The sequence below is a fragment of the Poecilia latipinna genome, unplaced genomic scaffold (assembly GCF_001443285.1).
Source record: "Poecilia latipinna isolate Pla-1442-1.1 unplaced genomic scaffold, P_latipinna-1.0 Scaffold1328, whole genome shotgun sequence".
Classification (NCBI taxonomy): Eukaryota; Metazoa; Chordata; class Actinopteri; order Cyprinodontiformes; family Poeciliidae; genus Poecilia; species Poecilia latipinna.
Window position 1 is genome coordinate 1,097 of NW_015113944.1, and position 25,504 is coordinate 26,600.

The window sequence follows — 25,504 nt, forward strand, 5'->3', positions numbered from 1 at the left end:
TCTATCAGAAGATAGACTCTTTGTGCTTGTCACTGTAGACTGAAATCCAGGATGAATTTAATATTTGTGGTTTGGACGAGTAATGTGCAGTGCACATTAAGTTAATAGCAGCAAGGAAAATGACAACGTTCATTGATGTATTGCCACAGAAAGTCATTTGGAGCTACAGATGCACCAAATTGTTCACTCTGAGTAACAACTTTTTACTAGCTGACTGGATTTCACAAAAAGACATTTTAGGATGAACAAAGATAAAACTATCTGTGGATCATGGAGGAAAAACTGAGTATAAAAGGTCTTGTGGCATGAAGTCCAAATTGTGAATTTACCCTTGTTTTTCAATTAATTTGGCAATCGGCTCTGGTGACAAGCCAGAAGAGGATCTAAACATCTTATACCGAACATACTGTACAATGATGACAACGTCCAAAAATCTGTACAAATCTTCAACAAACAGTCCTACCAGGTGAACATGCAGATTCTCCAGACTGCACAGAGATTAGACAATGAAGCCAGTAAATACTGCCATCTGCTGGGCAAAGTTTGTTACAAGGCACAAACGTACTGCTCGCCTCAGAGCTCAGTCCCACAGGGTGCCCTGGTTCATCTACCGCTCTGTCTACTTATACTCGTCTGAATCCTGAATCTTCGTCCAGACAGGAGCATTGCTGCTCTTGCTTCTAGCTACAGTCATGTTTATCAGGTATTTATGGAAATCTCTGTGCAGACCAGTGACGTGCGGAGAGGTTCATAGCTGGTGAGGCTATGAACCTCGTAAACATGTTATTGTTTACGTTCGGAAATTTCGCGCATGGGAGACACTTGAGATTGTGTCTCCATGAAACTAACTACATTTGTATTTAGAAAAGTTATGAATTATTTTGGCAGTAATTCTGATACATAGGAAAACCGCAAGAGATATTTATGACTGAAAAAAGGAATGTAACTGCTGCTGTTTGAACAAAAATAAGGTGTCAGATTTCTGATGTACTGCATCATGACACACCCACCATTTCCTTGCTTTTTTTTTTTTTTTTTTTTACCAGAGTCAGTTGACAAAGGTCATGTGCATGTTTCTGTTTTTGTGAAGATATGAAAAGTTGTGTCTCAGTCCATCTGCTGTGGTGAGATTGCTTCATACAAAGGGCATCAGCAGCTACAGAAACATTTGACACCAGACTATTCTGACGATTGGTCATGTTTTGAATATATCTTGTTTTTACTTGTGAAGATTACTAAACCACAGAACCAGTAAAACAAGTGGTAACTCATGGTTTGTCAGGTAATAAAGGTATGTAGTCAAAGGATGAAGGTGTGAAACACTGTCTTTGAGCTGCAGACAGTCAGCTGTTATTATGTTTGGTCAACGTAAAATTATAGATTCTTCTTCGTTTGCACCAAAGACTGAGGGAGCTGAGAGTGTAACATTTGGGGGTGATATTTTTGGCCACAAATTGATAATGTTAGAATGCCTCAGTGTTTGCACACTACCTTTTCGTCTTTCATTTTTTCATGGTTACTTGCAATAAGTTTTCTCTGTGTTGCAATTACATTTCCCATTTGCTTTGCAAAACCTTGTCTTGCACAGCTGCTTTTACTCAAGCTGTTAAAAAAAACTGAATAACCACAAAAGTGCAAAACACTATCTTGCAAGATCTAAGCTTATCGTGAGAACATTTTTGGTATTTTTTCTCTGTATAGGCAAAATACGTCCGGTCTGTTAGTGGGTCGGCTGCACACATTAATAATAGTGACAGTGGGTGGAGGATAGAATATGTTAAATTTGATAGATTTTAAGTAAATTAATAATTTAGCAGTTTTAAGGTACCACATATTGGAACATGGTTTACAAAAATTGGAACAAGAATCAGGACAGAACTGAAGATCTTATGAACAACCAATATTACATAAACAAAACTCATTATGTATATGCCTCAATGCAATGCACACATGAAAAAAATACAGTTTAAAAGTAAAACTCATACAATGTACAGATTCATTGTACACTGAGTAATATTTCAAGTATGACCTCTGTTACTTTTGACTACCAGGATTTATAGTTGAAGAATCCCCAAAAGTGTGTGTCAGAAAATGTTAGTGTTATATACAACCGCTTAAAAAATGAATACTTGATTAAAAACTGATGGTGTATGGAAACTCTTACTGTCCATCCCCCCACATATGGTTTGTTTACATTATTAAATCCTGTCTATTTGCATAAATTTATCAGGGTGCCTCATTTTGAGCAGATGCCAAATCCAGCTGAAAAATGAAATCATCATCTCCAACCTTCTATCATACTTGGATACAGCAGTTTGAGAACAGCCAGCTTACTTAGCAATGGCCTATTGCTGCCTACCCTACTTTTGCAGGTGTAAGCAACAGTCTGCTATAACCTTGTTGTCAGCAGTCTTCCTCATGGCTGTGTAGCCAATATCATAAAATTTATGTAAAAAAAAAAAAAAAAAAAACTCCAGTTTCAATAGTTCTTATGTTCAAATATTCTAAGAAACAACGTGGGATTTTTATGAAGTGTAAGTCAAGATCAGTAAAACAGAAATCGACACCTGAAGTATGTTTTGCTGTGTAATGTATCTGAGATACACCGACAAGGTCTTGAATGCATTTTCAGCTTAAATTAAATAAAAGCAAAAAACGATAGGCAACTTTTTAGATGTGCTAAAGGAGCCTGGTGAATGTAACATAATGTGCTTTCTCTGTTCTGCGTGTGTCTGAACATGTTTTTCTTCAGAGCATTGTTATTGTGAGTAGTGTTAAAAACAGGAAGCTTTTGACAGGAAAAGAAAACTCCATCATTTATTTGGTGGAACAAAGATTTTCAATGACAACTTGACCCCCTTTATGCACATTCTTTTTACATTTTGTTTACATTTCATTGGGCAGGGCTCTTAGCGTAGTTGACCTCAGTCAAGTCACTTAGTGGGGTTTGGTTTAGTATGACTCACTTTGGTACAAAATACATAAGAGGTGGAGTTTCATTATTTAGGGTGTGCCTAGGCCTGTGTGGGTGTCATGTTTTATAGTGGGCTTGAACAATGCCTGTCTCTTACAAATGAGTCTAAATAGAGAGGGACAGCGTGGCATTTTTGCATCATTTTCCTGTCTGTCATTCTCAGAGATACTGAGTGAGTTCTGTTCATTTTTCAGATATTTTGCATGTCTGTTGGCGATGTCCTGCTTTATTAAATGCTACCAAAATTATCAGTGTAGGTTTACATACTGCCTTGTGGTTTTCCTGTTTGAATGAGCTTCCCTTTAAAAGGCAGGAACTTTAGACTCAGATCAGACACAGGAACCAGTTTTTTTTTTGTTTTTTGTTTTTTTCAGACCCGAATGTTGTCCTTCACACCACTGACTCATGTCAAGCCTGAAGCAGCATTGCAAGAGATTCAACAGTAAGTTTGTATCTTTTCTTGAATTACATATCTGAATAGGCACCTCAGTGTGTTTTTCTACTCTGCATTTTGCAGAACATTTATGGTGAGTGTTTTGACTGTTTCTATGCAAAACAGTTCTTTTCTGACTACTAAACATCGGCAGCTGTTCTTTCTTGGATCTCTCACTCAGGGGTGTCTTTCATGTGACATGCTGTGTAGTGAGTGTAGGGTAAAAACAAGATGGAAAAGCACAGTCCCAGGGCTCTGCCGTGACTAATGTTCTCAGGAAAAACAGGATTCTCTTAGCACACAGTTAATGAGTATGGGGTAACAGTGGCAGGGGATTGTGATGTTAATGTTTCTCTGGCTTCAGCTCTTCACAGCTTGTATGAACTTGTTCAGTTCTTACATCTGCAGCAAGCTCTTTTGGCTGATGTCGAAAATACTTTTTTTTTTTTTTTTACACAAATCATAGCCAGCTTATATATTGGTTATTTTAAGTGGATAATTAACTTTAAAATTCTGTAACAAAAAGAGCCCTGTGAGTCACATCCATAAAGCATCTGGAAATCTTTCATAGAAATCACTTTTTACCTCCTGTTTATGAAACATCAGGAATCTTGGATTACACAAAATAAACAATCCGCAGTTAAGGGGTTGAGTTTACAAGCAGAGTGAGCAGTCAAAAGCGTCTCTGTCTGTTCTGGATTGTGTAACACTTCTGACTTGAAATGTGTCGAGAGAGTGGTGAGGGCAGCAGAGAGAATCATGCGAGCTTCACTTCCTTTCAACCTTGCCCTCTGGCAAAACGTACAACAGTTTCAAAGGCAAAACAACCAGATTCCATAACAGCTACACACCTCACGGCATGAAACTGGTCAACTCCCACTCACATTTTTTATTGTACATATTTATATTTTCTTCCTTCCTACTTATTTTTATGTTTTAATTTGGAGCTTTGCAACAAAATTTACAAATGTTCATTGTGAATGTTCAGTTGAATAACAGTAAAGCAAACTGAAAACACCAAGTTTAGCAAATTAAAAAGATGTTTTCTGTAACCAATAACTGCAGACTTTCTCTTTCCTTTGTGGTCAAGCCATTTGGAAGGCTGGTGTCTGTATTTTAACTTCCCCTTCCATCTTCACATTTATATCTTCCTAAAACTAACTTTCTAAGGACCAAACTGCTGACAGAATTAAACTTGTTATGGTGTCTTTGGACTAACATTTTGGAACATTTGTCCATGTTCGTTCGACAAGTTCAATCCTCATGGATTTATTTTGTGGAAAAAAGCAAGATCTGCATGATTCTCCCAATACAAATTATTCTGCTCACAAACTTTTTTCAGACCTACTGTCATCAAAGTAACAACTCTGGTCTGAACTGAAGAAGAAATTGCAGCCTGAATAAGGTCAGAACATTAGTGCTTTGAATGCTTAGGTTATTTCCATAAATATCCCCTTTATGAATTTGGGCTCTGGAGACTTTTCTGTCACTACTTTTGTCTTGCATGGCCATCGTGTTAAGCACTGATGCCTTAGTCTGGCAATCCAGATGAAACTTTATCACTCTTTTGCAACTTTTTACTCCATTCTCCTTGGGTTCGCTTTTTTCGCTTATTCATTTTAAAATATTTATTCTGTTTTGACATGGAAATGAATACAACTATTGTGAGATGAAAGGTTGAACACAGTTGAAAATAAAAAGTTGTGTAAATTTATGAAGTACGTCCTTGAAGCTTGAATTTAAGGGTTTTAGTATTCATTCAGAGGTTTCTTAGAACAGCAATACAAGGAAGTGAGTCTAGTACCTTGCACATGATGTCACTATCGGAAAGGCAGATGTTATTCCATACCCAGTCCATGGCTAACCTGTTTTTAATAGGTCAGACATATATATTTACAGCGTCTGTTGTTTTTCTTGGCTCACATCTCTTGCAGAATTCTTTTATTTCTCCTTTGTTCTGTCTTGGTATTTCAAGTATAGCTTTTAAAGAAACTGTTACCCTGTATCTAGTTTTACAAAAAGGATAGATATATAATCCTATTTGCATGATTGACTTTATTAGTTTAAGATTGCATTTAGTATCAATATAGACAGGTCACATTGCTCTAATAGTAACCTGTTTGTGGTGGCAGGTGAGTATGCATGTCGATGTTAAGTGCATTTGTGTAAAACAGGTGTATGTCACCTGTTTTATGTCACCTGGAGGTGCCCAGCTGTTAGAGTGGTGAAAAAGATAGAAAACCTGCAACACTCAGCACCCAAGAGCAGCAAAGGACAGGTGGACACGACTCCTCAAGGTCACAACAGCCCCAGGCAGACACAAACAAGGCATCACCCCAGAGCAGCCATACACCCCAAACATATGAAGGTCAACAGTGAAGCAAAGGAGCAAAGAGGTACAGGGTGACACACAGGGCAGCAAAACACAGCCATCTCCCACCACGTATGCCAAGCTCTTGCAGGGCTCTTGGCGTCAAACAAAACTAGTTTTCCCCAGAGAGGCTCCATGTGCTATGTACACGTGAATGCTGCCAGCGGGGACTTCCTCCTACAAATAAAGAGACTATTCAGTCAGTGAAACTTAACTGCAAGGTGATTGAGCTCAAATATCCTGGAATACCAACAATAATGTGATTTTTTTTTTCTTTTTCACTTTCCTTTCAGATTGTGCCGACTTTGGAAGATTTGAGGATGTTTTGGCCACTGGCTGTCGTCTTCTTCTTTTTCTATGCCATCAGTTCACTTGCATCTGCTGGAAAGGTTCTGGTTTTCCCACATGATGGCAGCCACTGGGTGAACATGAAGGTGCTGGTGGAGGAACTGCATTCACGGGGGCATTCTGTGACTGTCATTCGGGCTGCAGACAGCTGGTACATCAGTGAGACGGCTTCACAATATGAAACCATCACTGTGAATGTCAACTCTGGTGGCAATGAGGATTTCTACCGTGTCTTTGTCTCCGAGGTCATTAGAATTAAAAGAAGCAATGGGTCGGCATGGACCCGTTTCGCTTTAGACATGGAGTTGAAAGACAAGTTCTTTGAATTACACAGAAAGATCTGCGAGGTGATTGTGCACATATTTGAAAGTAAAGACTTAATGAAGATCCTCCAGGAGGCCAAGTACGACGTAGTTTTGACTGACCCTGCAAATGGAGGAGGTGTGTTTTTGGCTCACTACCTTGGCCTGCCGATAGTGTTCAACACTCGCTGGACTGTTCACGGTGAAGCACATTTTGCTATTGCACCTTCTCCTCTTTCCTACGTCCCACTTCCACCATCAGAGCTTACGGATCAAATGACCTTCTTTGAAAGGGTGAAAAACATGATTTTCTACCACATGAGGATGAATCTGTACAAGCAGGTGGTCGCACCACATTACTCTCCTTTAGCTAAGCGCTACTTTGGCCCAGATGTGGACTACTTTTCTCTGTTCCAAGCTGCAGATCTGTGGCTCATGAGAGTTGACTTTGTGTTTGAGTTCCCTCGTCCCACCATGCCAAATGTTGTCTATATGGGAGGGTTCCAGTGTAAACCTGCAAGACCACTTCCTGAACTCCTGGAGAAGTTTGTGCAAAGTTCTGGAGAGCATGGAGTTATCATCATGTCTCTGGGGACTTTAATTGGAGAGCTTCCAAATGACCTGGCAGATGAAATTGCCGCTGGTTTTGCTAACTTACCCCAGAAAGTTATTTGGAGGTACAAGGGAACCAAACCTTCCTCTTTAGGAAACAATACTTTAATCATAGACTGGATGCCTCAGAACGACCTCCTAGGCCATCCGAAAATCAAACTTTTTGTAAGTCACGGAGGGACAAATGGAATTTATGAGGCTATCTATCATGGGGTTCCAATGGTGGGCATTCCCTTTGTGTTCGATCAAGCCGACAATCTCTCCAGACTCAGAGCTAAAGGAGTTGCAAAGCTTTTGGATGTGTCTGACATAAATCAGAAAATATTTCAGAAAACTATTCAGGAAGTCTTGGATGAGCCATCTTACAGGTTGAACATGCAGAGACTCTCCCGACTACACAGAGATCAGCAGATAAAGCCACTGGATCGAGCCATCTTCTGGATTGAGTTTGTCATGAGGCACAAAGGTGCTGCTCACCTCAGAACAGAGTCTTACAGGCTGCCCTGGTATGCCTATTACTCTGTAGATGTCATTTTATTTTTGATAGCAATTTTTGCACTAATATTTTTGGTTTTCTCTTGGTTATTGTGGCACTGCTTCAAATTATGTTGTAAGAGAAAAGTGAAGCCTGACTGACTGGGGGACCGAGCAGATATAATATTATGTCAACTCACTGTTGGTTCTACATGGGTCCTTTTCATCTGTCATATGAAATAGACCAAGTGAGCTTTTGGGATAAGTCAACTTAAGTCTCACCACTAAACCTAAATAATACCTGTAAATGTGTTATGAATAAGTTCCTTCCTTGAAGGATAGAGAGATGTTACATCACTGTAAGTTTGCAGAAAAATAATTAAATCTTCAGGGTGCCAGAATGCTAATGCTTTGTTTTAGTTTATTTTAGCAATAAAAAAAATCAAACTGAAAATATTCATATTTGTAGAATGCAACAGTTTATTAGATGCTATTAAATCCATAAACCTTATTGTGAATGTGGTATTTTCTGATATCTGTGGTCTCTTTCAGCAGATTAATGTGTCCTGCAACAGATCATGTGATTCAGGAAGAGTCAAAGGAGCAACACAATGAGTTTGTGATTTTGACTTGGTCTCCAAATTCACAAGATCCAAGCTAAATGTGCATGATTGAACAGGGACAAATCTAAAACGCTGAGTCACCATGCACCTTACAGCTGGCAACTTCTTAATGTTAAACATCACAAAACACCTTCAGGTGTTTAAAGTATTAGGTATTTGGTCATAATATTATGCCTGATTAGTGTATGCACCCTTTCACTCACTTTAAATCTCTTACATCCTGTTTTACTGTTTGCATTGAATAATGTGCAGTTCTATTTTATAGCTTGGCTATCTGACTCAATACGTTGCACAAAGTTTATATTTCAAGATGACTGGAGGCTTTTTTTTTTTTTTTTAATAAACTATTACATTGAGTATACTGCTGAAATACTCTGGTTCAAAGAAGTTGCTGATGTCTTCAATATCCAGTAGGTGGTGCTATTCATCAGCCCATCTGTTTTCTAAACCTTCTTAATACTGCTTATGGTTGTACTTAAACCAAAGGACAGCTTAGTGGCCAGATAATGTAACATGCATTTCTTTTGACTGTAGAGCTGGAATCTGGGAAAAGTGCACTCATGCATGAGGGGAAACATCCAAAGTCTACAGGAAAAGGCTCCCAAGCAATTTGCTCTCCAACGTCCCTCACTAGATCAACAGCAATTTCCTGTAAATCTGATAAAGTCTCAAAAAACCCAACTCCGGATGAAAATGTAGTTTCCTCTGTTGCATCACTCTGAGTAGTGAAGAGCTCTACAATCACAACATAACGTATAGTGCATGAAATGCACAGTATGTTATACAACAACTGTATCTCTTCAAATTTTGATTTAATTTGTTAATGGAAAAAGATATCCATTAAGTCTGAAAAGAAATCAAAAATAGTAAAACATCCTACAAATACTTTGTTGATTTACTGTAAAAATGTAGTAGAGCAACTTTGAAGTTATCAACACCAAGCTTTCCTGTGATGTACGGCTTATATGGACACAATGTACTGCTCTCTGTCAACTTTGTACCCTCTTATCAATTACACATTTAAGAACCCATAAATACAGCTCCACAGTCCTTTTCCAGTTTGAACCTGGTACGGGCAACACTTTGAAAAAGAATCATTCTTAAAAGACAAATTTGCACCTGCAGCCAAACAGGTAACCTTTATTTTAGTCTTTGCATGTATTCTTGTGTCAATATTAGCTGATTTGCTCTAGTGGATCTGTAGAGGGTCAGATACAGGGAGCAGTTTGCTTAATCAAGACCTCTGAGCAACACAAGTTAATCTTTTGCATATGGGATTGTACATCAGCAGGAAAAAAAAAACATTGCTACAGTCACATTTATTAAACGTCTTTTTGGAATCCCATATTGGTTTTTATGCAATACATAGTTTTATTTGAAAAATACATGTAGGGTAAAAATATGCTAAATTATTGGATGTTTATTTTGCAGCTTTAGAACACAAAATGCATTGGATCTGGATCAGTCTGATCTGGCTCTGTCCAGTGGTGGTACACAGTGGGAAAGTACTTGTCCTCCCAGTTGACGGGAGCCACTGGGTGAACATGAAAGTCATCATCGAAGAACTACATTCAAGGGGTCATCAGATTTTTGTTGTGCGACAGACAGACAACTGGTATATCACGGAATCCTCCCCGTTCTATACTTCAATTAATACCGACACAGAGTCTGGATTTGACGAAGACTTCATAAAATCATTTGTGACTGAACTGCTGAAAATCCAAAGGGAGGGGAAGTCTGTTTGGACTCGTATCAAACTGGAAATGGAACAAGCACAGAAGGTCTCAGAGTTCCACATAAAATCGGCCAAAGGTCTTGAAAAGACTTTTGAGTCCAAAGAGCTGATACAGTCCATGCAAGACGCCAACTATGACCTTGTCCTTACAGATCCTGCTTTACCAATGGGTGTCATACTTGCACATTACCTCAAACTACCTCTAGTTTTTAATGTGAGATGGACCAGTCACGGCGAAGGCCACTTTGCAATCGCACCTTCTCCTCTCTCGTATATTCCAATGACTGGTACAGAGATGTCTGACAAAATGTCTTTTATTCAGAGAGTCCTAAATGTAATGATATTTGCTTTAAATGAATACCAAATTATGTGGCATATTTTACCATATTATGAAGCCTTATTTACAAAGTACTTTGGATCAGATTTAGACTATTTATCCGTGTTTCAAACTGCCGATCTGTGGCTCATGAGAGTGGACTTTGTGTTTGAGTTTCCCCGTCCCACTATGCCAAATGTTATCTATATGGGAGGGTTCCAGTGTAAACCTGCGAAACCCCTGCCTGAGGACTTAGAGAAGTATGTGCAGAGCTCTGGAGAGCAGGGCGTTATCATAATGTCTCTGGGGACTTTAATTGGAGATTTACCCCATGATTTAGCTGAAGTGATTGCTGGAACTTTTGCCAAATTACCTCAAAAAGTCATTTGGAAGTATAAAGGCGTCAGGCCAGCCAATCTGGGAAACAACACTTTAGTGGTAGACTGGATGCCTCAGAACGACCTTCTAGGACACCCTAAGATTAAATTGTTTGTGGCTCACGGGGGAACAAATGGTATTCAGGAGGCGATTTATCATGGAGTTCCTATACTGGGTCTTCCTTTGATTTTCGACCAGCATGATAATCTGCTTAGAATTGAAATGAGAGGAGCTGGGAAGAATATTCAGATTTCTACTATGACTGAAGACACGTTCTTGCAGGGGATACAGGAAGTCCTAACTGAACCTTCCTATAGGATGAATATGCAGAGACTATCCAGACTGCACAGAGATCAGCCAATGAAGCCCCTGGACCAAGCCATCTGGTGGATAGAGTTTGTCATGAGGAACAGAGGAGCTGCTCACCTGAGAACTGAGTCCTACAGGCTGCCCTGGTATACCTACCACTGTGTAGATGTGATGCTGTTTTTAGGGGGAGCTATGCTGGTTATTTTTGGTGTGTTTGCTGCCCTCCTAAAATGCCTGTGGCGTTTGTGTCTGAAAAACAAGAAGAAACAAGATTGAAAAGACAAGTAATGTGGTCAAATGGGAACCAGACAGATTTATTTTGAGTTTAGATTTGCAAATTGTAAACCCATAGGCTAGATTATTTGTGTTTTTTGTGAAACTGAGATCATTTAAGTGAGTTGGGGAAACACCTGGTCTGGTGTTAGTAATATTAGAGTCTTTTTCTGAACTATCTTTTGAATAAAGAATCTTGAGTGAATATTTTAACTGCTTCTGTTTTTTTTTTGTTTTTTTTCAAACCTCAACACTGAAATCTTTTGTTTTTCTTAGTTGTCTAGTTTATTTTTGTATCCTGATGGGTAATTTTAAAGATATTGGTTATGATTCTTCAGACAGCATGTTCAACTACACTGCGCTGCAGTGCAACACAGTTTATGGAATTTTACACACCTTTTTGGCATTGCTACAAAATGTATTTCATCTTAGAGGAAAATAACAGACAACACTGCCAATAAAAACACCAGCATAAGTGAAATAAAAAGTGTTGGGAACTCTAGCTCATGACAGATCTTAAAATTAAAAGAAGATAATCTAGCATGTGAAAACAAACTTACAAAATGTTTTTATTTTTCCAGTGAGCTGAAAATTTGCAAGAGATCGGAAGGCTGTAACTCAGTGAAGCAGAATTTAGCATTTAAATCCATAAACGTGAGTCTATAGGTAATAATTTCTCTGTAATAGAATAGTCCAACAAAACCAGAGTGAACACATTCTCTCATTGAAACCGTGTGTTCGCTGTTGTGGCTTTACGCTTATTTGCCAAAAACTAAAATCCCCCTCTGTGTCAAAAGGTGAAGGCAACAGAATGTCTAAAAACAACTTCTGCAAGGCCACAGATGACCTCTAATCTGCAAACGTCAACCAGCAAAGCAAATGAAGCACAATCTATGAGTTGCCAATTTAAAGCTGGTTTGACTCTTTGCTATGTTTTTCAGGGAACTTGTGACTACACTTATTATTGTGCTTTGCTTTGTTGCAAAAGAAGAGATGCATCTGATGAATCAAAAATAATTATAACAACATAATTTCAGCTCAGTGAAGGCACAAGTGAACTTCCAAACAACAGTATTCTTAATTTCACTATTGACACACTTATTTCAATTTGTTCAAGCAGTCTGTAAATATGAGGGAAACTATTGCACTATTGCTACGTAAAAGCTGAAACCTTTAGACATACTTCTTTTTTTTTCTAGAAGGAAAAATGTAAACTATATTCAAACTATGACTGTCCGAAACATTTGAGGACTTTACCTCATTAGGAAAATCATTCTAATACTAAAAATAAAGGGAAAATGCAACCATCGCTTTAAAAATGAGTTATTTTGCCTGTTTGTCATGTTACAAATTGCCTTTCAAGAACAGGCAGTGGATTGATGGAGGATTTTAGTTATATAGATTACAACTGTTTGCTGAAGATACTCAGAACTATGTCTCAAAAGGTTATATATGGAACAGGAATTTCAATTTAGAGGAACATTTTTATTATTTTTTAGCATAAAAGAATAATAAAAGACAAAGCAATATTAGCTGCCTGGCAGACACACCTTATGAGGCAATATAGTTAACAAATTAGACAAAAAAAAAGTGTATTAAGAAATACAGATTAAAAAACATAAAAGAAATGGGTGAAAAGTTTACAAAATGTTACAAAGCAATCTGTGTTGACAACTGATATTTTTCAAAAATATATATATATGTATATATTATTTTTAGAAAAGCGTGATATTCATTCTCACTTTATTCATGCTTGTAACCAGGAAGCAGTTTAAGAAAACAAACTTGTTGTAGACAAACCAGTTACTGTTTTTAACAAATCTAACTATTTCCAACATTTTCTGTGATTTATAATTACAGTGTTTTTCAAAGGTACTTGTAGTTGTGCTTCATAATTCATAACTATAAACTTCAATTATTGTACTGAATTTTATTTTTCTGTCTCAACACGGACTACCACAGAAATGTAAAGTGAAAAAGGATACCAGATTTATGAGTAAATAAAATAAACAATAAATAAATAAAAATCTATTTGAAGTGTGGTATGAATTTGTATTAAACCTCAAATACTATGTTGCCTGAAAGAAATCCACCCCACCTGGTATGCAAGTCACCTGATATGGGACTTTTATTAGACTCTGACTTTGAGAAACTTAATTTCAATGTAAATTCTGTAAAGACCTCAGAGGTTGGTCAGAGAATAATAATCAGGAAGACCAATTACCACAGAAGACAAGTTAGTTGTGTAGAAGTTTGGAGAGGGCTCGGTGATAAAACAATATCCACAATTGCTGAATATGACATCATCATTCTGTTGGAAGACTTTGTTTCTAGTACAAACAGTGATGCAGTTAAGTCTAGATGTAAAACAATCAGGTCAGCTGAATACAAATATGCAGTAGACTTCTCAGATTTTTTGTTGTTTTTTTCCTCTTCCTTCTACTTCATATTTACAAGCTACTTTGTTTTGTTCTATCGTATAAAATCCAAAGGAAATACACTGAATGTTGCAGTCACTTTGTGACAAAATGTGAAAATGTTTACTGGGTGCGAATACTTTTACAAGGCGCTGAAATTAGATCAATTTGTTATTATTATTTATTCTTACCTGATCAAACATATTTAGTCTCATCTCAACTGTAGCAATAAAACAAAGAAAAAAGAAAATACCAGACATTTAAAAAAATATTAACCCACACCTTGATTAGGAATGAAATTGCTGCACTGGTGACCCAGGTGAGGAAGCACCAAGAGAGGACAGTTATATATACTCATTCCTCAATACTTATACAAAAAACACACAATTTTCCTTTGAACATTGTACATGGTGACACCTGTGATCATTCGACACACATTTACTTTTGAGGAATTTTTCAAGGAAAAAAAAAACAAGAGAAGAAGTCCATTTGTCAAATGTTGAAACACTTACATCACTATGACCTGATGGAGAATTTTCAGACAGATTTTCAAACATCTCTTAAATGCCCCAAAATATCCTGGAGAGGGGGGGTGGGGGATTAAAAAAATGTCCCGTCAAGTCTTTTTGTGGTATTTACAAAGTGTCTGTGTAGGACAGAGTAGGTCCACTCATGATGTTCTGGTCCGTAGAGAGCTCATCCTGAGCACGGTGAGCTCAGCCACATCTGCATCTTGCATCTCCACCTCCTGTTGGCAGCTTTCTCTGATTACATACACTACCAGACCCGCACAGATGAAAATGAGGAGGATTATTCCTATTACCTGGACACAGGAGAGTAAGGTTAGTCAACGCATACATGAAAGAGCTTCCATCGTTTGATAACAAGTATATCTGACATAGGGAATACTGTGCCAACTGGACATATCCCACTCACCTGAGAAAACACAAACAACCGCTGTGAGCGGAGCATTAATTCTTGTGAGGTGACGTCTCCCTCTGTAACTGGCTCACACCACTTCTGCGGAGCTGCCTTGTCAACAAGGACAAATCTTCCATCCCAATCTGTCATAGCACAGGCAAAGTACTGGCCGTCCAGGAACAACAAGATCAGCCAAACGACAGCAGGAACGAAACTAGAGAGGGAAACCATTTTCCTGCACCACACGTTGCACCTGCATCCCTGGATGATCTGCATCAAGGTGAAGGCCATGACAGCAGGAATGATGAAGAATGCTGATGAAAACGCTCCATTCCACGTAGGGTTGCAAGGACACTCAAACTCCAGCTCCACGAGCTTCTCTAGTCCCATGAGGATGAATCCAAAAGCCACATTTGATACCAGCGGACTGTTGCTAAGTTCATTTTTCAGCCTGGTAAGCCATTGTTGTCTACTTTCCATACTAAACTGACTAAAGAATGAAGACAACCGCTGCAAAAAGCCCAAAAGATAGTCCACGGTTGTGAACACATTGGCAACAGCTTAGTGATGCGTAATTAACACATCCAGGGGTAAGTTTTACCCTCAGGCAAAATGCTGCCCTTCCACTCTGATTGGCTTCGAACAACGGAGGGTGTGCCGTCGGCGCTGACCTTTCTCTAGCGGATTGGTCTCTGGGAGATTTCAGGTGGGGTTTCATTTTAAATGTGGTCTCCTATGGAGCACGGGAGGGCGGGCTGTAAAGTGGAGGGAAGTTTGTTCTGCAGTAGAGTACACACATGCACTTTACAACAGTCTGGTAAATAAACATCCTAAAGGTGTGATTGTTTACTTAGAAGCAAACATTTAAGTTAAAAAAAAGTTTAACTAAAGCTTTTGTTGGTATTTCCTTTTAATTCATGTGAAGCACTTTGAATTGCCTTGTTGCTGAAAATGTGCTATATAAATAAAATTACCTTACCTTACCTTCAAAATGTACAGAACATCAGAAATGAATTTATTTCATCCAAAAGGGAAAACATTAGAAGGTTTACTACAGGGCTCCAACATATTACCCAAGTCAATTCTTTTCCAGACTCAAATATTCAGTCCTTTTTTAGTAGATTTAAAATGTAAGAACTTTGGATTATTATTGATTAATTGAAGACATTCCAGATGGACAGATGAGATGACAAATAAAGTCTGTAAATTCAAATATTTTTTAAAATATTTTAATATTTTTAAAACTTTATTTTTCATACTTCTTACTCAACCTGGAAAATAATCATATAAAATGATTTTTTCAGACAACACAGGAACTATGTTATAAAATTATTGGGTTATGAATAGATTATGTATTTAAATGCTTCCAGTCTATTTACTGAAACAGATTAGTACAGTTGTGAGCACACACTGCAATAAGGGACAGTTGCTGGTACTTTCGAGTTTATCCTAACTGGCCACACGAGGTCGCTCGTGTAGCAGCACAGATTAGGGATTGAGGAGGATTAAGGAAGCCATGTTAATTTTGAGGAGGAAATTAGAATGCATATTTTGAGAGGACCCAGGTAAATTATTAAATAATTTAAGAATGATCCACTCAGGGAGCTGAAGAGTATCTTCACAATCTCATCAAAAAGAAATCTGAATGTGATGGAAAAAGTTTGAATCAGACTTAAGCAAATACTGATTTAATTTTTGCTTTCTTGATATTGTTTTTAAGGCTTTGTTGTTTTATCTTACACATCTGCATATGTTGCCTTTTATTCAGAACGTGCATGAAAATTGCAACAAAATAGCGTCCAAATAAATAGAAGTTTAAAAAGTGAGATAGGCATCCCGTCACCTGAAACTAATAACAAAATAACATGTAAAACAGGAAAAAAAAAATAAAAGCATAAAAGTGTCGGAGTTCACAAACATCATTTGCCTTTACATACGTGCGCGATGCAGTGCGCGTGCCGCTGGCGTGTGTGTGTGTGTGTGTTCATCCCCAGTCATGAGCGCACTGGGCACGCGCGGCTTTCCGTCGCTGCCGTTGGTTCCCTACCAGCATCTGTTCCTCCGTTGGTATTAAAAATAGACCGGTGCTGATAACAGACTTATGTTTCGGCTTCATCACTCGCCGTCGGGAATCGCTTGCGCGCTACTTTCATCTTAATCACCGAACCGTGACCGGTGGGAGCGTAAATGCGCATCGGTGTGCGCATCTCTGAATCTTTGGAACCTCGCCGTGGACAATCTCCCTGACATCCAAAGACATCTTCCCCGCAATCCCAGCGAGGCTTCTTCGCCGCCTATGGCCGCAGATCAGCTCGGCTGGCCTCGTCCCGGACCTTTCACCCACGGCTGCCCTCCAAAAGGTGTTTGAATCAGGGAGACATCTCCACGGGATTTAAAAAAAAAATAAAAATTCACCTCGGCTGGCTGCTTTTAAAGAACCCGATGCTATGCTGGGCCCATCTTTTTAGATCTCGTGATCAATAGCCTACACCATCTCTCCTCCCACATTCGTCCGACCAAGAGACCCTTATCGAGCCCTAACGATGCATCCTAACGCGGTGATGCTGGCGGTGGTCCTTCTGGGCAACTTGATGCTGCCCTTTGCCTCGGCGCAAAACGGTAAGGACACAGATGTGACCGTGGCAGAAATGTTCAGTGTGCGCTCAGGGAAAGTGATTTGTCTTGTGTTGAGGACGCCCGTGTGAAATGTTTCTAAAGAGAATTTGATTTCAACAGCGGTAAGCCATTACTTTCATTTCACGCTCCTCCACAACAAGGCCAGAGTTACTACGTTTGATTTGTGTCGCTGACAACAGGAAGTTCAAGAAAAATTTAACGAGGTATGACAGTTTTTCTCCTCCTCAGGTTATTTCTTGAATAGAGTGGGCATGGTTGACAAGTTGAATAGAAATACACAGAAGGGACAAGTTTTCGAGTTTTAATCTTTATTTATTTCCAATGTCAAGCAGAATTATTTATGGCCTACCCTTCAAACTTTTCACAAAAATTAACTATAAATTTCAATACATGGAGTAGCACAAAAATACCACGTAATCGTGAAGTGGAGGGGAAACTGTACACCTTGCTCTTTATTTTTTACAAATACAAATCTGAAAAGTGTGGGCTGCAACCCCCTTTACTCAGATGGCCCTAAATGAAATCCAGTGCATCAGAAACAGAGTCCATCTGCGTGACATGTAACTTAGAGTAAAAACAGTTGTTCTGTGAAGGCTTCAGAAGTTTGTTTTGTAGAGCTTTAGTGAACAAACAGCACAGTGAAGATCAATCAGACAGGTTACAGATGGTTGTGAATAAGCTTAAACTGAGGTAGACGTTTAACATGGAAGTGAACAAGTTTCAAACCATCATCCAAAAACTGAAAGAATATGGCAGAGTTACAAATGTACTAAATGCTCAACTATAATAACCATAAGAGTTGTTGCATTTTATGTACTTGATCTTTCTGTGAAAGTTGCAAGATGAAAGCCAGTTAACATTTCCATTTGCACTTTGCCATAAGCCCTGTGAGACAGGGGGAATAGATATGCACGCCACACTTTTTAGATTTAAGATAGTAAAAAGAAAAAAAAACATTGAAAAACACACATACTATTTCTTTCACATTATAATTAGGCACAGCTGTGTCTATGCCATGCAATCCTTCTATAATACATAAAAGCTTATGCTTTTAATTGACAGTATAAAGCATTTATTAGAGTATGAAAACGCTTGAAAACTGTGGTTGTGTTATTTACATGTGGGGAAACATGCTAGTTCTTGAGTAGACTAGCTTAGATATGGTTGAACTGGAAAAATGAGAAAAGGTCAAAGATTGATCCAACAGGTTTTTTGTTTTGTTTGTTTTCTTTCCAGAGAACCTTCGTTGTGTGTTGTTGTTAATGCGTTGCATAACAAAATTATGAAAATTCATTCCGTTTGTTGGAGCATCTAATAATTCTTCTCTTTATCAAAAAATAGGGACTCAAAATGTTTGACTGACAGACACTCGAAGATGCAAAGAGTGGATTTTTTTATGAACACCAAAAGTTCACTGTGCATTAATCATGGCGAAAACATGGAGGGCGAAAACATGGAGGACTTGATATGAGGAAATGTCAGCAACATGCTGTTGGGTGTTCCAGCCTGTCCTCCACTGATACAGCATGTCCTTACTTATAATTCTGTTGAATCACACCACCCGCTGGGCCACACAAATCAGCAGCCATTCATGAAATCAAAGTGGACTGCTCATAATTTTTGAAAAGTTTTAATAGCAACTCTCCGTTTGGAATTTATCTCCTGTAGGTTTTTATGCCACTCTAAAAAAAATCATCTGTCTCTAAATGAGCTGCTACTCCCACATGTTGACAAAACAGTGTCACAAGCTGTCACAGAAAAAATAAGGCAGAGAAACGGGAGACAATTACTCTAAATACTGTATTATAATTTTTAATGCGTAAGCTCCACTTTGCTTAGCAGCGTGAGGAAAAATCTGTCTCATGCAAGACCTCCTAAGACAGATTTTGATGACATGTTTGAGAAGGTTGGAGGATTAAATTTGCAAATATTCTTTCATTTGTACCAATAAATCACTGCAGCAGATTATACAATAATTCTCGTCAAACAAAAAGAACAGACAAGCAGCACAGACAGAATATGGATCATTAACAAAAAAAAAAAAAGCAACCTCCATCATCAGTTTTTGGAGAGATAAATAAACCAAATATACACAGCATTATATAACAAAAAATATTCTCACTTGAATTTCTTTCCGCCTTCCTTACTCATTTCACTGAAGTGTGTGGAAGTCTTATTTGATTATCTGGAAAATGACACACAAAACAGGCGTTGTGCTGTGCTGGCGTCCAGTCTCCGTGGCCCAGTTTGCACCATAGAATTACATGGATGCATAAATACATGAAGTGGTCGGCGAGAGTCAGTCTCGTGCAAACCGGTCATCAGATCTGTTCATGTTTTCTTGCTACACAGAGGAAGATTTCATCAAGTAAACAGATCCTTCATTAACGTCGGGCTTGATTGGGGCTGTAATAAACTGCAGCTACTGCGCAGAACCAGAGGTATTTCTCAGATAATTGCTCATGTTGCATGCCAAACCATTTCTTTTTTTTTGTCCCAGTTCAGATTAAGGGTAATCGCTGTGCCACCTCTTACGCAATGCTTGGTTTTGCTGTGATATGACAGCATTCAGGCAGTGATGTGGGGACAATAATAATTATAAGTGCATGAGATTTAATCACTGTGTCTGGGAAAGCTGAGGGAATTTGTGCCAGTTGCTCCCTCATTGTCAGGAAAAACTAGGCTCACTACAGGCAGCCAGGTTGTGCGACAGATATTTGGAAGGCTGTGAATTGCATCCGTCCGTTCTGCAGAGTTTCTATTTTTACCACAGAGACTGAGCGCTGAGAACTGTGGCTTTAAGGTCCTTTTGTGAAAGTGAATCCATTAACTTTTAATGGACGGCCTCCCGGTGCACAGCTGCATGGCGCTCTGAAGACTCAATGCGTGGACGTAAACTGTTTAAGATCAAATATTATATGGTCCTTGTGCAAAACATACTAAACACTGTTGAGAAGACAGCTGGTGCTGACCTAAAGTGGTACCTTTGAGTCTTACATAATATCTCCCTACGAAGGATGCAACCTACTCTGCATGCTTTTGTGCTCTCCCTGGATGTGAGTCAATATGTAGGCCACATTAAATGACAGTTGTAGGAATTTCTTTTAGCATGTGCCACATTTTCATACTTATTCAGGATTAACATGTTGATGGACAGAGGTTTCATTTTGATTTGTGGAAAGGCTCTGCAGTTTCATGGTTGCATCAGTTTTGTGCATAGAGTGGGAAATTTCACAGATATCATTTGACAAGCTGGAAATAGGACAAGGTGACAGATTGGCTTGGCCAGCACATCAGTCAGAGCACAACTAGATACAGTTTGTAAAGTGCATAGCTGATAACAAAATATAGCTCTGAGTTCTCTCATTTCTGTGTTTCTGTCATATAGATTTGCTTATTTGCCACCTAAACAATTAGTCTTGAACTTATTGAAATGTTGATTATACAGAATGATAAATGATATGTAACTATATAGTGCTTTAATGATTCCAAAGGACACCAAAGCGTTTCATACTATCTTTAGTCATTCATCCATTCACACACACATTCACACACTGATGGTTACCACATCTACCCTGGAGCAGTCTGACAGAACTGAGGCCATCTTTTTAAAATTCCTTTCACAGCAATATTTTTTTTTACTGCTCTTGTGTAATATTATAAGATCAGGAAAGCTTATAAGTTTTTAGAGAAAAAAAAATTATAAAAAATGTTAATAGAAGATTAGTTTCTATGAACCATGTAATTTAGTTTCTAATAAAAACATTTAAAATGTAACAGTCTTGATTGACAAGAGACAAAATGTTTTACCAATTTTCCCTAAATTAGCTCTAATGGGTGATTGACAGGTCAAATATTAAAACTAATATTTTTCGTGAGGTAATTAAATGCATCAAAACTAAGAACCTCAACCATTTCAGGTCCATTAAGCAAATGCATGTACTTTAATGTTTTGCTGAGTTTAATAATAACCAGAAATGCTAGATATATCCAACATTTGCACATTTTGTACTAAAACCCATTCACCTGTGTGGTGCAGAACTCGTCTCCTTTCTGAGCTGTCTGATGTTTGAACATCCCATCACTTCTATACTTGCGCATAATTGTTTGAACAGATGAAGGCACCTTAAAGTATCTAGAGATTGTTCCCAAGGATGAGTCAGACATGTGCAGCTCCACATATCCTAATTTCTTGGCTGATTTTGTTCAAACATGTTAAGCAAGAAAGCTGTGTGTTCCAGGTGTGGCCTTAAAACACATCCAGAGACGTGCCTTCAATTAAATCAAATGTATTGGTTAATCTATCAGAATTTTTGTCATTCAGGCTTTCCCACATTGTTTAAAGAGATATAATTCTGTATGTAAACAGAAAGTTACTAAAAATATATCTTAAAAATGTTCTTGTTCTGTTTTCTGGCACTTTGCAAACAAATTCTAATTGATCTAAAGCAAGAGAAGTTTGTTCTAATTTAACTTCAGACAGTGATAAAAATATATATATTTTTAGTTGCTGTACAGTATGTAAACTTCTGAATTCCTCTGTAGGAAAACCTTATACTTTATCCATTGCCATTGCCAAACCATTAACTGATATAGCCATATCAATATTCTAAAATAGCACAGATGTCAATCATTCACAATTTTCTCTGTTTGCTGATTGGCCAGGATGATATTAAATTAGAGAAATCAAACTCAATGGGACAAATCCCAGATGGAGCAACGGAAGGAGATGAGAATCGAGTGGAATTGTGTAGGAAGGCAATAGCTATGAAGTACAAAAAGTATTTTGTACCTAATAATATGTCAAATCAAATACAGGTCAAGACACACAAATTCTATTTTTTCCTTTAATCTTCCTTTTGAAAAGTCTGTTTTTATTATTTGGCTATGCTAAAATTCATCAGGATGTAATGTTAGACTGAGTGTATAAGAAAGGCAAAGTGTTCATAAATCACCATTAAAAGCTACACCCAAAAGTGAGACATTATGCACTGCACTGCCAGTTATGTATCAGCATCTGCAGAGGACAACATTGCACTGTAAGACAAGCATTTTACAGCCATGTAGCATCCAATCAATATACCTATATAGTGCAGCAGAGTGTCCATTATCATGTTTCATGCAGGCCATGCACAAAGGTTCATCTGTGAGTCTGGAAAACAAGCCGTAGAACTCGAGCCAAACTCTTACACTGAGTCATGGCTGCCCACTGCGAAATGTGATATGGCCTGCACTGATTAGGAGCAGCATTGCTGCAAAGATATTACGCACTAAAAAAAACAGTAATTTAAGTAATTCTCTCTTTTTTTTTTTTTTTTTTTTTACATAGCGATCGTTTATTTGGTAGCGTGTTGTGCTTTTTCTCCAGTTTTGACCTCCTTTGTATTGATATAATTAAACGCATTACAGCTAAGGCTGCTCTGCTGGGACTGAGATGACCTCTACAAGGACTCCGGAGGTTAATTTTCATTTTTGTCCTGCCCGGCATTTTAGCTAATGATACACAGAAGCAGGTGGCTGTTTTTACATACTCTGACACCAGATGCATCTGTGTTATGTTGATACACAAATGATGACATATTAACAGTACAATTAGAGAGAAAGTATTCTTTCCCCTTCCAAATAAACATCCAAAGGCTTCCTGTCACACCACTTAAAGAAAGAAATTAGAAACTGACAGTTTAAAAACCTACATCGTGGGACCAATGCTCACATTGTTGTATTTATAAATAATCGTTCCTCTGAAAATTATTGTATGTACTCACTTCACCAATTTTATACCATGGTTTAAAGGTATAAACCATGAAAAACACTCATCTGAAATAGCTAAGTTCTATAGGATAGTTTTGAAAAACTACATGCAGTGCTTACATCAGGGGAAAACGAAGTTGAAAAAATGAATTTGTTGTATTCTTCAAATACAATTTGATTCAAGTTTTTAATGAAATAACATTAAAAATGTAAAGCCCATTTGGACTCCGAAAATGAAGAGGCCGCACACCAACCATTTTTCTAAACTGTTTTATGCATCTGAAAATACTTCTACAGCCAAAGCAATCCTTGCTGAGACGAAATGGAAAGTGTAGTAGCCTTCTTTTTATCAGTTGATCAGCAGTGAGCAGAAATAGGTGGGGTTGGGGAAATTATGCCATTTTCTGATTCATACAGCCGGAAAAACCCCGATCCCAGCAGTTTCTCTGATATCTGATTTAAAGCAATTGTAAAAGGGAGAAGAGAAAAAAAATTCTAAACTGTTTTTAAGAACCTTTGTATACATTCTGTATGTAAATTATTGTAACAACTGTCACACAATATTATAAAAACTTACTGATATTATATTTTTTGTAGCAAGAGAGAATATGTAATCCCACAGTTTGTATAGTTCTGAACCCATCAAAGTTAGCGTGTTTTGCTTTTTTTTGAGGCATGTCAATATGGGCTTGCAAGAATGTGAAACTTAGGTGACAGAACTGCTATTGGAGAGAAGATTACAGGGAGTGATTGCAAGTCTCGGCAAAAAAGTGTTATAATGGAGTTGATGAAAAATAAAAAAACGTGTGAATGGAAAAAAACAAGCTTCTATTCATGTCGCTTAACGTGACATGTATTTCTAGCAGATGGTGAACAAAGCAGCAGCACTTCAGTTGGTGTTCTACCTGATCACCATTAACCAGAACGCTCTGCAGAAACCAAGCTTTATTTCATTGCACACTTAGTGTTTGTCTCCATGTTAATTATTACATTCTTATGTTCACAATATACATAAACGTTTTTGTTAATGACACCAGTGGAACAGTATCTGTGTGTCAGAGAACGTTATTTGTACTTTTACAGTCGAATAAGTGTAAAAAAGATCTTGAACTTATTTCAGAATCCTTCAATCTTTTCCCACATGCCCTCTTTTTTGCATCATTAGCATTTGAGTAGGTCAATTGTCGTAAAAGCCTAATCTGACTAAATTAATGTTTATCTGGTATATTTGCATATACTTAGAGGTGGGTTCTTAATGCAGGGCAATCTGGCCATACTGAGAGGTGGGTTCTTAATGCAGGGCAATCTGGCCATAAAAGCATTATTTGGGGATGTAATCCTGATCCACAGTCTGAACAGTCATGTTTTTTTTTTGTTTTTTTTTCCAGATTTAGTTGTACTTAGTTCTGTATATGGCTGACTGGCTGCAGAGCCTCTGTTTTCATCTCAGGATTCTCTCTAAATATCTGTATTCTGGTTTATTCTGATAGACACTTCTTGGCCTTTTTGCACTGCGAGTTAGTTTTTTTTTTTTGTTTTTTTTTTTTTCAGAAGTACCACACAAGTAGCATAGTTGTTGTTTATTGCATATCTTAGCAGCTATTGGGACCAAGCAATTAAACACAATAGATGAGGCCTGACTCTCCAGTGTGTGATTACATTTCCAGGGAGGTACACATATGGCTGAGACATATGGCACACCGAAGATCCATAAAGCTCCCAAAAAACAACATGATACATCAAAAATAAATTAGATATCAGAATCTTTAATATTTTAAACAGGAAACAGTCAAGTGAAAATGTAGCTTAAACCAGGCAGGGGGAAAAAAACAAATCTGACTTTATTAAGGCGGGAAAATGATCAAAAGGAATTAAACTGAATATTAGAATTGGACTGTTAACAAAAAGAAAAAAAAACTGATGCAGCTGTAAAAGTATCTTTTTGCATTGACTCTTTGCAGACTTTTGACTACATCAGCTTTCCTTATAGGATGCTGGTCACTGGCTGCTGTATTAAATTTCACCATGCTGTCTTTACAAACTATAACATTGTATTTTGTGTGCATTGCTGTAATTTTCATCCAGCTCCTCTTTTTTCAGTATGTAAAATACTAGCTGGCTTGTCTAGACCAGTCAGGCATAACATTATGACCGCATGCCTAATAGGACTGCCAAACTAGCCCTGCTCTTTTAAGGCATGCATTCATCTTGGGCCCCAAAGTTGTGCTGCTGTAAACACTTTTATATCTTCTAATCTTGAAAACATTCTAGTTGTAAATTAAGAATGTAAGCAATATGTTCAATATATTTTGTCAATCATTTCAGAAAGTGAAATCACATAGATTTGTTACATTTTGTGTGAAAAAGTTTAAGCCTGGGGTTCTTATAATTTTGATGATTATGGCTTACAGATAATTCAAAACAAAAATTCAGTGTCTCAACAAAATTTGAATATAACATAAGGTGAATATTAAAAGGATACTTTAAACTGAAATGCCAGGCTTCTGAAAAGAATGTTAATTTCAATGTACTCAATACTTTGTTGGGCTTCCATTTGCATAAATTAATGCATGTGTGGTGTTGGGTAGTGCTAAGTCTACTGAAATTTATATATATATATATATATATAT

The 25,504-nt window shown here is 37.8% G+C and overlaps 2 protein-coding genes and 2 pseudogenes across 5 annotated transcripts in view; 3 read left to right on the plus strand and 1 right to left on the minus strand.

The window, feature by feature from the left end:
* Positions 1 to 558: 558 nt before the first annotated feature.
* LOC106961721 (UDP-glucuronosyltransferase 2B31 pseudogene) lies at positions 559 to 8,029 on the plus strand (annotated as a pseudogene).
* A 567-nt stretch (positions 8,030 to 8,596) lies between these two features.
* LOC106961722 (UDP-glucuronosyltransferase 2A1 pseudogene) lies at positions 8,597 to 11,361 on the plus strand (annotated as a pseudogene).
* Positions 11,362 to 12,828: 1,467 nt separating this feature from the next.
* Positions 12,829 to 16,395, minus strand: LOC106961725 (protein FAM26F). The gene is made up of 2 exons (XM_015055641.1): positions 14,502 to 16,395; positions 12,829 to 14,388 (listed from the first exon to the last, which is right to left on the minus strand). Exons 1-2 carry the CDS (start codon positions 14,964 to 14,966, stop codon positions 14,236 to 14,238), a joined length of 618 nt encoding a protein of 205 aa, XP_014911127.1. The 5' UTR covers positions 14,967 to 16,395; the 3' UTR covers positions 12,829 to 14,235.
* Positions 16,396 to 16,539: 144 nt separating this feature from the next.
* Positions 16,540 to 25,504, plus strand: part of LOC106961724 (neuroplastin-like) — a 38,620-nt gene continuing 29,655 nt past the window's right edge. The window contains exon 1 of one of the 4 annotated variants that reach the window (XM_015055638.1): positions 16,540 to 17,105. In XM_015055638.1, coding sequence (XP_014911124.1) covers positions 17,030 to 17,105 — 76 coding nt within the window. In that variant the 5' untranslated portion in view covers positions 16,540 to 17,029. The remainder of the gene's footprint in view (positions 17,106 to 25,504) is intronic. The other 3 variants (XM_015055637.1, XM_015055636.1, XM_015055639.1) reach the window with 3 other exon arrangements.